The 15,608-nt window shown below is 33.7% G+C and overlaps 1 protein-coding gene across 1 annotated transcript in view; it reads right to left on the bottom strand.

Annotated features, from left to right (window-relative positions):
* Positions 1 to 15,386, bottom strand: part of GABRB3 (gamma-aminobutyric acid type A receptor subunit beta3) — a 261,589-nt gene extending 246,203 nt beyond the window's left edge. Inside the window, exon 1 of the mRNA XM_069072947.1 lies at positions 15,324 to 15,386. Coding sequence (XP_068929048.1) covers positions 15,324 to 15,371 — 48 coding nt within the window. The 5' untranslated portion in view covers positions 15,372 to 15,386. The remainder of the gene's footprint in view (positions 1 to 15,323) is intronic.
* Between the last annotated feature and the right edge of the window lie 222 nt (positions 15,387 to 15,608).

Below are 15,608 nucleotides of genomic sequence, written 5' to 3'. Positions count from 1 at the left end.
AACCTACTTCATAACCCACCTCTGACACTATGGTAGATACGTTGTGTTGGGCAAATCAGTTAATCCCTCTGTATCCCAAACAACACTGTAAGATAATAAATTATAGACAGATCAAGATATGGGAGTTCGCACTGGGTGATTCATACATGGAGAAACTCACAGGTCATTAACGTATTGACATTTATAGTTATGAAAAGGCTAACTCTCAAATGACTTATAATTTAGCAGGAGGATGAGATGTATACAAATAATTATAATTCAATTAAGGAAATGATTGCATTACAAGAAGGTAAGAGATAATGTTGAGAGACTCAAGGTGAGTGGGATCCTTTTAAGAGAAGATAAATGCAAGAGTGTAAAAAGTGAGCTGAAAGAAGGAATATAAGGAGGTGTGGTCAATGAACAATAGTAGAGAGGAGGGAAAGGATAGAATGAGATTAGGAAAAAGTGAGTTCCCTAGGTAGACTATTCTCTAGGGGCATCTGGGATAGAGTGCCAGGCTTAGAGTCTGGAGGAGTGAGTTCAAAACTGGCCTCTGACACCTACCAGCTGTGTGATCCTGGGCAAGTCACTTAACCTTGTTTGCCTCAGTTTCCTCATCTGTAAAATAAGAAGGAAATGGCAAACCACTCTAGTATATTTGTCAAGAAAATGCCAAATGCTGTCCAAAAGAGTTGTACATGGCTGAAAAGACTAAACAATAACTAGGTAAATTGTAGTATATGTCTCATGAAGGAAAGGGATCACCATAAAAAAGTGAAAAATTTTAAATTGGCTCTACTCTTGAAGGCATTGAATTCCAGATGAAATATGCATTTTACCGTATTGGCAATGGGGAGCTACTCATGATTTTTGAATAGAGATATGATATCATCAAATATGTGCATTAGGGCATTATTTTGGAAGCTGAGCAAAAGATGAAGATTGGAGGCAGAAAGACCATTTAGAAAGCTATTAAAAGAGTATATGCAAAAAGTCATGACTACATGAACTAGTATAATGTCAATGACAACTGCAAAAAAGGAGACATGTACAAGATATTGGTCACTAAGTGGAGGTAAGGGAAGATAAAAAGAATAAGTAATGAAGTCAATAATGATTTTAAGTATTCCCACTCAGGTGACTGAGTTGTGGGAGTTATCAGTAACAAAAATGGGGAAGTTGAAGGGAAAGATAGGTTTTAGAGGAAAGATATAATATTCATCCTCAAAGAATGACTGTATTCTTTTTTCTAAAATCTGGTTATCATAATGTAAATTTATGTTTTTAATCGGTATATGTGGGCTTAATCTAAAATATCTCCAACTCATTTGTTATAGTATTTTTCACTTTATATATAGTCAGTGTTTAGGATATTTTCGTACCAGAATAAAGTACAGAAATTGTCATAGGAATTTTGTGTGGTCAATTGCCAAATAAGACTAAAATTTTAGGGATTCCCACTTTCTTAAGGAGTAGAATTACTAAGGTCCTATCCATAATCATAGATCTAAAATTATAAAAGGACTGGAGGTCACTTTATCCTTTTTTATAGATGTGAAAACTAAGGCCCAGGGAGGTTAAGTGGTATATCCAAGGTCACATAGACATGAGTCAAAGATGGGATTTGAACCCATGTCCTCTGACTCTAGTGTCTTTTCCACCATCATGCTTTATAGGTTCCTAATTGTAACTGATTGCTATTTGATAGATTATGTGTAGCCCCAAAGGAGGGAAGCAACCCTTTCAACTTTGGGGTAAATTAACCAAATGAAATCTCAACCCATTGTGGACTCCATCTGAGGAGATTCATGTATCCAGACAACATTAGAATTGGAGTTTCTTTAACATGATTTAACAAATATCTATAATGGGTGTGTGTGTGTGTGTGTGTGTGTGTGTGTGATCAATAAGGCAGTATTAAGGCATGGATGCCAAAGAGAGTATTACAGATTTTTACAGTGGCTTCAGTTTTCCACACATACTACTACTTCGAAAGAATGTTTGTAATTGGGTAGGAATACACACATTTAAAATATTGTAATAAGACATCCTCACAAATATTTTCTTTGTAGAATCTTTTAAATCATATGACTTCAAAAAATAGAAGAACTAATCATGAACAAGAAACAAAAAGCATTCATGCAACTTAAAAAAAAATATCCATAACCCAGGCAACTTTCTCTTCTATTCAATCAATTCAACCATCAAATTTATATTAAGCACTGACTGAGCCAGGAATTGATCACCATTACAAGCATTTTTCAAGTTGAGTTATTCTAGAAACAGAATACAAAAATCAAGGAAATGCAATGTTGAACTGAAAAAATAGTATATGTGTAAATTGCACAGCAAAAAAAAATCATTCTCTAAGACATATGTGAGAAATATATAATTCCCAACTTTAGCAATTAGTAGTTACTTAACACACATATTATATGTGTGTATATTCACATATATCATAAATAGAGGTATACATATGTAACAAAATTCTCTTTATCTTTCAGCATCAATGCATGATAAATTCTAGGTTTATCTCATTCCAAGAAGCACAACTCAAAGTGCACACTTTACATGGAAAAAATTAATTGAGTTTTGAAGCTGAATTAATGTTTTTAATGAAATAATCCATATAACTATTTACCTTCCATCCAATGCAAAGAAAAGCACCAATTTATGCTTTGAAAAAACATAACTTGTCAGTACCTTAATTTTAATTCCTCCAGGACTATAGGATAGTGAGCTGCCCTGGATTTCTGGAGTTCATATCCAGATTCAGTCACTATCCTTTTATGTTTGAATTTAAAGCTGCTCTCCTAGTTTGTTTTATTTCATCATCATCATCATCCTCCTCTCCCCATTTTAGGTTTCATTTTGTGTACTGACTTTCCCCATTAGATAGTAAACAGCTTGAGGGAAAAGTCTATCTTTTTTCTTATTTATATCATTAGTGTTTAGTACAGTGTCTGGCACATAGTGGCCACATAATAAATTTTTATGACATATCATATAGTAAAGGGCTGTATTTTTTTCCACTTAAAGCTATTATGTATTCCCACTATATCATGCTGTGATACTTGGGGACATTGGGGATGCAGTACTCTTTAACAAAGGTAGATATGCCTGTATAAATAAATATTCTACTCCCTCTTAACATAATCTATTGACCATCAATACTACTACTATTCAAATATACATATTTTTTAAAGAAACTTTCTTGTTTTATTCTTGTCATTTAATTAGGGTTAACTAATCAAATCACAAAAAAAAATCTGTTCCAGCTTTGTTCTCCTAACCTTAGATTTTAGCAACCCTACCTAATGCCTCAGCAGTAAGCAGGTCATTTAACAGATTCATGTTTAATCTTTCCATTATACAGTGTGCATAAATGACAACTTAGGTATATAGCTTTAATTACATTAAAGCATCCCTGTCCATGAGAGATGGACTTAACTCTATGTTCTAAAATATTTTTTAATCGAGAGATTTTCAACTTGTATACAGGATATTTTGAGTGTAAAGGAGGGACAAAAGTCTACCATTTAGAGCAAATTTGAGTATCTGTGCTCCCTTTTGAAAATAGCAACACAAATTGCACACTGTTGGAAATGCTTCAGGCTTTCCTCTTGAATTCAATGTACATAACAGTGAAAATGTTTTAATCATTTAAAGATAAAATGGGTCAACCATCTAAAATACTGACACACAAAATTCTAAAGAAGCTTGTTATAATGTCTCATTATCATACAAAATCCACTGTACCATTGGCCAAAGCATCTTCCTCTACACCAATACCAATACCCATGAAAATGTTAGCATAGAACAGTTAGCCTGTAAGGAATATTTTGGTCCTGCCTCTCAGCCCCAACATACAAAAGGAATCTACTGCATCTGTGAACAGACATCACGTATGTTGTTAGAATATATCCTTCATATTACAAACATGAACCTTGTCAATGAATTTGTAGGATCTTAGCTGATAAATCCTTGGAAATTATTTGAATCACACAGTGGTTGAAGTAGTGAGGCAAAAACTATTGAAATTAGAATACTAAGTTGGAGTCATGGGAACTTGGAATCATTGGAACTCTTACTACTTGTGTAACCTTAAGTAAATCACTTAACCTCCTTATTACTCACTTCCTCATCTATAAACTGTGAGTTTTGGATCAGATGGCCTGTAAGTTCCCTTCCAGAATAAGATTTGTGATCTTGTGACTTGTCCAAGGTTACATTGCTATTAAGGATTGAGGTAGGATTTTGTCCCATGTCTTCCTGACTTCAAGACCCACTCTCTACCCACTACAGCCACATTGTTTCCACTATCAACAGTCAACATACTTGTCAACAAATGATAGGAAATCGTCAATATTTCAGAATCCCTCGCAACTATTTATTAACATTTATTCCTATCCATATGTGAATTTCAAAATGGAAAAAAAGGAAGCAGAAAAGTTTTAGCAATTGGGAGTTCAGCTAAGAGAGAAGAAAGAGTATGGTGCAGTGGCTGGAGTGGTGGTGAAATTTATCTAGGAAGATTTGAATTGAAATCTCATTTCTGGTATTTACTGTAAATACTATACTCTCCTATTTTGTGTGATATTTATTAATACCTACTAGATATATGTGTATGGAGGAGAAGTCACTTAAACTCTCTGAGCCTCAATTTCCTCACTTGTAAAAATGAAGTTTGAATAGATGGCCTTAGAGGTCTCTTCCAACTCCAAATCCCAAACTTCTATGATCCTATGAATGATATATCCTTAATTTCAAACAATTTAAGTTTCCCTTCACATTTTTTCATCTATGTAAACCAAGGACTGAAGTGAATATGCACTGGATACTAGTAAAACTTACTAGGAGTTAAAAAAACTAACTTCTTCATTGGTTGTGAAAATTGTGAAATATAGTCCTGAGAGGTTGAACTCTATGCTTGTCAGAGAAAAAACCCTTAAGGTCTTTTTCTACACCCTGCCTTAATTAGTAGAATACTACAAATAATTAGCATCTTCAGTAAGCTGAGTACTGTGCAAAGCACTGGACCTACAAACAAAGGCAAAAGACTGGTCCCTGGTCTCAAGAAGCACACATTCTAAATGAGGAGACATTCATGAAAAAGAATTGTAGGCTATAACATATCATACAATTTTTCAAAGTAACTGCTTTATAGAGTCCCTCATCAGATAAGTTTCTCAAGAGACAAGAACTGTCTATGTGACCTCATTTTATTTACTACCCCCTCAAGAAGGATAAATTATTTGGCCTGGAAACAAAATAGATACAATTTTTTAAATGCCTACAATTTAAAATAGAAAACTAAATTATTTACCAAAAACATTTCTCTTAATTACATGTAAATAAGTAAAATTTGTACCACTAAATCAACTCAACAAATATTTACTGAATATCTTACCAGGGTTTCATCTTCAAAGAGATGCAGCAGCATAAGCTTTGTAACATCCCTGAGGGGAAAGGCAAAAAGCTTCCTCCTCATGCTCCCCCATTCCCTCCTTTCTAATATTAAACCTAAACCTCTCTCCATAAAGAGCCTATTACATAAGGTATTATACTCATCCATCTCTGAAGTTCATTATAAGCTTTCTTATCAATGCAAAAACATTGATGTATGATCATAACTTATGCATGAAACATACTTCCAGTGAAAAAGTAATGTCCTCAATAAACCACCCACTGTCTCAGCTCTTCAATTCAACAGCTTAGAAGTTCTACATACCAATGCATTTCTACACCTCCCTGTATACTGCCCCTCCCCAACAACTGAAATACCTTCTATATAAGCAGTTTCTAACCACAGCTGGGTCAGGAACAGTTTTCTAGAATGCTGCTGAGTCATACCAGAGTTATTCCCCATAACAAGAGAACTAATTAAATTTTCCACCTTTAAAATGCTCATAATAATTTGTGGTCAAACTCTATGCATCTGGTCCATGCCTATCTGGAAGGCACATGCTAAGAAATACTTTTCTAAAATAAAAATGTTAATTTTTTTTCTGCTCATATTTATAAGATCTTCTCTGTAAAGCTCAGCACTTTATGACATCATTATGTTATCAATCCTCACAATGGGTTAGGAAACATTTGCAAGTCTTGTATTATTATCCCTATTTTCCAAAGATGGAAACTGAAGCACCAAGCATTAAGTGACTTGCCTGAAGCTAGACAGTAAATAAGTTCCCAGCAGATCTGGAAACAGAAACTGTGGGCCCCTCATTCCATTTGGTTCATTATTGTTCTTGCCTTGAAGATTTTTGGGGGGAATTCAGCTCCTCTTGCTACAGAGTTTAACACAGTACTAGGCACATAATAGAGTGCTAGCACACATTAAATAATGACTATTGACTGAAAGTCACTTGCATGGGTAAGTTTTTGAAATCACCCTTCTTCAAAGGCATATATTTAGAAAACCTACATTAACACCAGGTTCCTTCTGTTACAGGGAAAGATGGCGGATTCAACTCCTCAACCCTCTTCTCCCTTATATCTTTCTCATGCTCATTCATCCTCTCCCTTATCCCCATCTATTTACACACACACACACACACACACACACACACACACACACACACACGGCCTCTGGGAGAGCACTAATGATGTAGAGAAAAGAATGGATAATTTCAGTGTTTGTGAAGGGAGGCATAATAACAGGAGTAAATATGATTATATTCAAACAAAGGCATTAATTTTATGCACATAGAAAACCTAACTGAATCCTACATTAAGTCTTTACAATAGACAACTAAAATGTAGAGTGGAATGTGATGGTGAATGGAAGGCTCAAGAAAAATAGAAATATTGGAAAATATGGGAAGAGAGATGGTTTTCTTCTGGGAAGAACAAGCAAGGCCTCATGTGGAGATGACAGCTGTACCATACCTCAAACAAAAGTATTTCTAAAGACATGAAAAGGGAGTGCATTCCAGGCATGGGTGGAAACCTGCCCAAATTCAGAGGCAGACCAATGCAGGTTTAAATCACCTAATAACCACAAGGAAGTTTTAGATGGAAGCTAGATTATATAGATATAAGGTGAAATAAAAATGAAAAGTCAAGTTGAAGGCAGAATGTAGAGGGTATTAAAAGTCAGGATAAGGAGGAACATGCATTTTAGCCTATAGGAAATTTCACATCCAAGAAGTGACACATCAGACCTGTGCATTTCCAATGACTATTTTGTCATTTGTCTGAAAAATGGACTAGAATGAGCTAGGCTGGAAGTGCTTCTTCTTTTGAGACAAAAAAATTGCTTTGCACATCACTAGGATGTATGCTGATATTGTAAAGTAAATGGAAGAATTGACATATTGGATAAGACTAATGGTATATCCAATCTTGTATTGTGTCTCTGATAAAGAATGGCTCCAAACTGGTATTTTATCAGAACATTAAGAGGCAGGTTGCTCTGACACTGATGTCAAAAGGTTAGCGTTATTCTAACAACAAACTCTGTCTTCATTTAATAACATGTTGTCTATCCATCTCCCACAGAATTACAGCATGATTTCAGGTGTATTTGTTTTTTACAATCTGCACTGGCTTTGTGAACACATACTTCCTTTTACATTTTCTAAAGCGACTCACATGAAGGAGAGTGTCTTAGTGCTGAAAATTAGTCTATGTTCACTCTACCCCATGCATCAAGATTCTATGAGATTACATTTTTTTACAATTTTTAACTTTTCAAATGAAAAGTCACATGGTTTTTTCATTTTGGGGAGTTCCTTCATTTCCCATTCTAGAGTTTCTTCAACCCATTTACATTCTTTATGTACAACAAGCACAAAATTTGTAGGTTTTAATCCATCAGTCATATTATGGTTCCTACATTTTATTTCTACATTTTTAATATTAATCCAAGAAGTTCCACTTCATAGTAATAAGATTCATTGCTTATAATATTTTTTGCATTCTTTGCCATTCATTGTTTTAAAATGATATATAAAATTACATGCTATAATGGTATACATATATTTATGACTATAAACAGAGAGAAATTGATCTTTTATAAAGAGAATCAAACACAAGGAATTGGAAAGGAATAGTCAAAAATGACTGCATTGACCTCAAAGTAGGTTAAGGACTATGTTATGTGGGTATTTGAAGCTTCACAATCTAAAAAAGTCAATATTTTCTAATTTATACCTGTCATCAAAAAATGAAATCCTCACTATACTTTGTCACTGATGTTAAACTGATTTTTTTTGGTCTAATCAGATAATATACAAGAATGAAGAACTGGTTAAATCATAGAAATTAGGTGTCAATATTACTAGAACTTATATTTAGTGTAATACATGTACACTTTATAGTTAATTAAGTAAAGAGTTATCACAATCAGCTTTTGCTTAGAATGAACAACTAGAAAAATATTCAATGATCAACAGTTCAACTAAAAATATTTTCAATTTTCAAATTTCAATGCTTTACTAAAAATACAATCATATTTCTACAAAATATGTTGTTCTACTTGAAAAAAAAAACTACTCATTGTTTATAATTTCTCTCAATTTTCCCCTGATTACTTCTAAGGAATGAACAATTTGTCCTAAATTCATTAGGAACTTAAAAATGTGACTAGGCTACTGAGAGTGAATAGTAGATGCTATTTATAAAACAAATACTAAGAGTTTCAAAGATTATGCCAAATTAATATTCTTTTGTTGGCATATCTATCCATATGAGGACAAAAATGCAAGTCTGTACTCAAAACATTTATTGTTATTGTTCCTGTTGTTGTTATATTGTTTTTGAGGAAAGGAAAGAGTTAACAGTGAGGCAAATACTCAAAGATCCAGAAAATTGGGATTTTCATATTCCAGGGAATTATTTGTGGCAGACCCCATGGAATGGCTAAATATGTTTTTTTTTAATATTTCTTAGATGATATCTACTTAACACCAAAAGTAGTGATCAGTTTTTTTCATTTTTTTTAGACAAACTCCTTTGGAGAACAGGAGACATTCTAGAAATTTGAAAATATTGATATAATACTTCCCTCATGTCATTCCATTTGGACACCCCCCATGTACTTAATCATAGTCTAATTTATATGTCAGTATTGTTGATTCATTTTCCTTCAACATTATATGCCTCACAAATGCAGTAATGTATTTTTATAGCCAGCACCTAGGACATACAATATTTACTGAATTCGTGCCCCAGTTTTCAAAGACGAAAAAGGTAGATTTCAACACAAAACAGAACATCGAAGTTTTATAATGGTTTCCTGAACAAATAATTTTGGAATACACAGAAAAGATAGCATTGATAAATATGTCAGCATGTCAGACCAAACGAATCACATTTTATTTTTAATATCATTATTCAGCTGTGAGAGACAAAAGTAGGAAACAAGGTTTCGGGAAAAGAGTGTCGGTCTTGTAATCAGGAAAACCTGAATTCAAATTCTGCCTCTGACACATACTAGTTGTGTAAGTCCATTCAGCTCTCAATGCCCCCAAACAACTCTAAACCTACAAATTATAGTTAAATCACCAATCTGAATCCGTAAAAGGAATTTCCACACTAGAAATTCCTCAAACCCCCAAATTGCAGAAACAGGTCCAAAGAAAAAAAAAACATCATAAGAGTAGAATGCTATGGGCAGAGATTTTGACAATGTACTTGACAACATTTCTCCTGACAACTTACAGGATAGTTTAGATGAAGAAGATTATTTAAAACTATACTTATCTATTCATGGACACGGACACGAATGAAGGTCGCTATTGTAATGCCAATGATCCTGTTCCATTTACTGGTTTAATCAATAATTTAGAGGAAGACTTGCAAAACATGCTTATCCAATATGTAAATGACATAAAACTGGGAAGGAAAAGTAATGTTTTAAATAACAGAATAAACATGAAAAAAGATTCATGAAATAATATATTTATATTGTTTGTAATAAAGTGTTCAATAAAAAAGAATACCAAATACATATAGAAAAAAATCTGTAGATACTATTTAGAGGATTAATTCATTAAAAAAAGATTTCAATATTCATACCCAGTTTTAATGTTTTTGCTTTATGTTTAAGTCTAGTGCTAAGCTCCATATTATTTAAAAATGCAATTAACTTTTCTTCTTTGGAGTTTATATAATTGTTTGTATTTTTATAATTCTCTTCCTAAACAGGTGACTCTATATTCACAGTAACTCCTAGTACTTAATGTCTAAGTGATCAAATCATATAAGCATAGAATTTTAAACAGTAGCAAAAATTGTTATAATAACTGAAGCAAAATGATCAAATAATTTTTCCTAATATTCAAAGTTATGTGAATTAAAGCAACTTTGAGAAACTATCTCACAGCCATCAAACTGTCAAAAAAATGAAGCAAAAAAAAGAAAAGCAACACAACACAATGCAGGAAAAGAATTGGACAAATAGGTACACTCATTGCTAGAGGAATTACAAACTTGCCGAATTATTTTGGAGAGGCACCTGGAATTACACTCATTCATTGCTGGAGGAATTACAAACTTTCAGGATTATTTTGGAGAGCCACCTGGAATTACTTATCAAAAACTAGCATAATAATTATACCCCTTTGACTCAATACTTCCATTTCTGGGAATATGCCCTGAAAGTGTTATAATAAACACAAAAATAATTAACTATTCAATGATCTTCATAGCACTATTATTTATAATTGAAAAAATCCTAACAATCTCAATATCCACAAAGATGAAAATGGTTAAATAATTTGTGGTACATTAAAATAATGGAATATTATAATATAGCTAATATAGAAAAATAGGAAGACCATAAAGGGATATGGAAAAAAAATACTTATGAAATAATGATGACTGAAAAAAGTCCCATGAGAACCAGCACATTATGTATTCTATAACTATGTCAGAGAAAAAAACTGGATGGAAGTGAATGGACAAAGAATTCTGGTAGAGATTTAAGCAAGTAATTGAGGAGAAGTGATATTTTATGCCTTGTAATTAATTTATTTAAATGTAACAGCTTGATTGCACGTGCTCTTATTTAATTTCGTGCTTACCATGAAAATTTCAAAGTGTAATATGACCAGGAGTAAGTCCTGCAATTAATTTCAACAAATCAAATGCCTAAGTAAGTGATAGATGAGATATTGCTTTATATTAATTCTCATGAAAAAGAACTATCAGTTTTATTTGGCTGCATGACCAATAGGAATCTACAATGTGCCATTTCTACCAAAGGGTCTAATATTAATTCCAGAAAGTACTAACAGTGATACTATACTCCCAAACAAGTGAGGTAATATCCTAGCACACTCTGACCTATTACAATTGCATTATCAGGAGTATTGTCTTCAGCTCTGGGAACAACATTTTAAGAGACTGGTGATCAGCATGCTGATTTATTTGAAGGGCATGTCACATAAAGAATACTTGAATAAATTGGGAAAGTTTTTTTTTCAGGAAATATATATGACAAAATACACCAATATCTCATGTATCCATGATTTCATTGCTGTGAGTGTGATATTCCCTCCATTGCTGAAGAAAATGAGTCCTCTACAACTTAGTGGATGGTTTTCAAAAATTACTATATATGATATATACATTACCTTGTAGGCAAACTGGACATGATCCTTTGAAAACTTAGCAACAGTACTTTTGTGCTGTTGTATGTCACAAGGTCCATGTTTGAAGGCTTTCTATCTTAGTAGGATTCATTAAACCTGTGTTCCACAAGTGTAGCCTTTAACAACCCAAGGAAATGTCCATGACACAATGAGATGTCAGAGTGGGATTTTCATGGATACAGGAAATGTGATAGCTATCTTCAAATATTTTAATGGCTGCTATATTATGGAAAACAATTGACTTATTCTGTCTAGCCAAAGAGGTCAAAATATTTATCAACTGATTATATTAAATCTAATGGTTAAAACAGCAGTAAAATGCAACATAATATGACAAAAGTATTTCTGATTGACTTTCACAAGCATTCTTTTAGGTCTTACTCTGTGTAAGTCAAGAGAAGTGTCATGGCATGGTGGATAAAGAGCCATCTCTGCAATCAAGAAGACCTCAATCCCAGTTTGGACTCTGATAAATACTAGCTATGTGACTTCTCAGTGCCCCCACCTCACTCTCTAAGACAAAAATTTGTAGATGATTAGCCAAAGTTCAGTGATGGGAGGATTTCTACACTAGATATTACTGCCACTGATGGAATAACAGGTTTGGGGCACTTGCCCCAAATACATACATGATATATCTAATAATTAGTGCTGTCCAATAGTGAAAGGGAAATGGATTTCTCTCTGAAGTAGTGACGTCCTTGTCAATTAATGTGTTCAAATGGAAAATGAACAAACATCTGTCAGTAGTGTTATGGATGAGATTCCTGCATGAGGTAACAGTTTAGATGATCTCAAAGGTGCCTTTCCAATTAAGATTTATGGTTATATTATTCTTTTCATTTGACATCATCTAGACATGGCAACTTTTTTTTTCATTTTGAACTTCTCATCTTGTCATTAGAGAGGAACAATCTTAGAGTCACAAACTCTAAGATAAATATGATAGATTGCTGTTGAAATGCTAATAGATGTTTTTTTAAATATGGGCATTTTTTTCTATATAGAGTACTTGTCTTCCATGCCAAATTGATTTATCACAATTAAAAGTTCTAATTTCCCAACTACAAATCCTCAACTCCCATAAGCATAGTTGATTTCTATCACATTAGCTCAAATTCAGTCAACTTCATCAAAACTGAACCAAGAAGGAGAAATTCATCTTTTTATAAAATAATGTAATTTCCATGGGCTTCAGCACCTAATGTCCTTTTTCTAAATTTCCCCATTATCAATAAAAAATATTTTATACCATCACAAACCACCATAGCCTTTGAAAATTCTTGCCATTAATTAAGTAAACTGGAAACCTTTACTTTCATTTCATTTATACATATTCATGCTATGCTGATTATACCAAAAGATAATTAATTATCAGGTGATGCATATTCATTTGTGATTTCTACTAAGTATGTTTTTTGATGGTTCAGATACAGAAGTCACTATCACAAGCAGATAAGGTCAAGAAAAAAGTCATCTATCTAGAGTACAGGAAAGACTCAAAATTAGAGATTTAAAAGAAGATGCCATAGCTCTGCTGGAACTGCCTTACGGAAATGGTTATCATTCTTTAGTACTACCACCTTCCTATTACTTGTGAATCAAATACTTAAATATTTAAGCAGAAAGATGTGGCAGGTAGTTTAAAACTGCATTCATGTTATACTGTACCATATTGCATCTATGTTGATCATGCAAAAGCTTCATAACATGAAAATTTGAAAAAAAAGATATTAATTGGCTTAAGGAACATAAAATCAACTAAAAGTCCTTTGTTTTATATATATATATATATAAAAGTATATATATGTGTGTGTGTGTATATATATATATAAGTATATATATATGTGTGTGTGTGTGTGTATATATATATATATATATATATATATATATATATATATATATATACACTTTTTTTGCCTTTATCTTATGTGTACCTAGAAAACTTGGAACATTTGTAGTTGCACGCATGGCAACCTGGTGCAAATATATTGATCAATTTTTAATTCATCAAAGGGACATTTTATTTAAATATTTTTCACTTCCTATTATTAACATTGTACATTATTTTATAGCAAATCACTTCGGCTTTTCTTTGACCTCAAGGTAATAATTCACTTTGTTTATTCCTCAAATAAGTATTCAATTACATTGTTTATGAAACTAACATCTCAAGGGAAACAGAAACATCAATTAAAAAAAGCCCATCATAGAATAGAAATGATGAATACATTAATTTGTTCTTTGAAATATAACTCTAAATTCTTTGAAATGTAGCTCTAAATGTAAGCATGGGTGGTACTAAAGTTTTTTTTTTACAAGTAAAAACATACATGCAGCATTTTAATTGAAATGAGAATTTTATGCTATCCCTTTGTTTCTTTCTCTAGCATGCTCCTTGTACTTCAATTTTGAATTCTAATTTCTATATATAGCCATTTCTAAAGTAAATAGGTATCTTTTTCAAATGTCAGAAACCATACCTTTACCTTCTTCCAGTCAAAGTAAACAAACATGTGGTGAATTTTGGTCTATTCAACTCTGTGAAAATCTCATGCTAACATTTCTTAGAAACCCATTTATCACTAAGTAGTTTACCTATAGGACCAAACATTTTAATTAACTACTCATATCCCCATTGCTAGAGTTCAGTGAGTATCTAGAAGGAAAAAGCTCCCTATGTACTCAATGTTTTGCATGTCTGCAAGCAAAGTTTTCACATTGCCTAAATCGATTCTGCCAAAAGATGTCTCATTCAGATTTAAGATATTTAAAAAATGCAAGCTCATATGCAAAGGTTTTACCTTTTACCAAAGACTATAGTTTCCTTGTTTGTTTGTTTTAATTTAAGGGGGGGGGGAGCAGTTTTTCTTTCCTTCCTTTTCCAAAGTATTCCAAATGGAAGACCATTTGATCAACTTCACACAGGCAGCTGAGATCAGAAGCAAGAATCTCCCTCTTTCCACAGGTCAAGACATTGAAAGGTTTTTTTTTTTTTTTCCTTCAAATCCCTGTTAGCATGAACATAAACCTAAAGTGACACTTCGCCTAATTCGCCTTTGGCTTCCCTCCTGGCAGCAGCTGCTCTTTCAGAAAACTCGTTCTGCAGCATTAGCTTTCCTGTTTTGAAGCAGGTGGGTGACTATCAGCACTTCGGACAGCGGCTGTCCGAGCTACAAGTTTCGTTCCCTGGATTTCAATGTAGACCCCATTTCTCGAACTCTGGCTCACAGGAACAGTAGAGAACCAAGAAGCCCAACTGAAAGTGAACATTGGGAATCATCTCGCCACATTCCACTTTTCTCCATCCTCTATGATCGAAAGTTCCTAAAGTAGCTAATTAAGACAAACCAAAACTATCACAATCACCTAGAAAGGTATCACCAAGGTTTTAAGTGGACAGTGGAATATTGTAGTTGAAAGGTGATTTTTAGGTCCCAGAATCGCTGCCAACTTAGAACATTATCTGCTTGAAAAGTGAAGCTTCAGCACAAAGCGTGGCCCTAACCCCACCTACCCTCAGCTCTCAAAAGCAACCCAAACAGATCAGTCACCCAGCAAAGAAAGGTATGGGGAAAGAGCCCAACAATAAAGAATACACGGAATAGAGCCAAAGCTCCACTGTGGACCCTCTCAGTCCGCCCAGAAAAAAAAAAAAAAAAGTGGTAGCAGAGGCCTCCAGAACATTGTTTCCAGGAATGCGTTTGTTGGGGAAACGACTGGAGTGGGAAAGGTACTCACCATGTTGACTTCAGATACCATATCGATACTCGCGATATCAATGTTCATCCCAACACAGACTGGGGGACCTGCAGAAAACCAGGACAAAGTGGAAAAAAAAAACCCCGATGGTATTGCAGGACTGTATTGGTCTTTGCCTTGGGATGGGGGCAGGGGAATAAGCATATGAAGAATGGAATCTATCAGTTCCCACCACAAACCGTGTTTCCCAGTGGAGTTTACAGACAACCTCCCTCTTCCCCCCCCCCCCACACCCTCCATCTCCACTCTCATAACACTCCACTA

The sequence above is a fragment of the Petaurus breviceps genome, unplaced genomic scaffold (genome assembly GCF_028583685.1).
Source record: "Petaurus breviceps papuanus isolate PSGF00001 unplaced genomic scaffold, PetGlider_PUasm1.0 90849, whole genome shotgun sequence".
In the NCBI taxonomy this organism is placed as follows: Eukaryota; Metazoa; Chordata; class Mammalia; order Diprotodontia; family Petauridae; genus Petaurus; species Petaurus breviceps.
The sequence above is the reverse complement of the archived record's forward strand: the minus strand, read 5'-3'. Positions and strand labels throughout refer to the sequence as shown.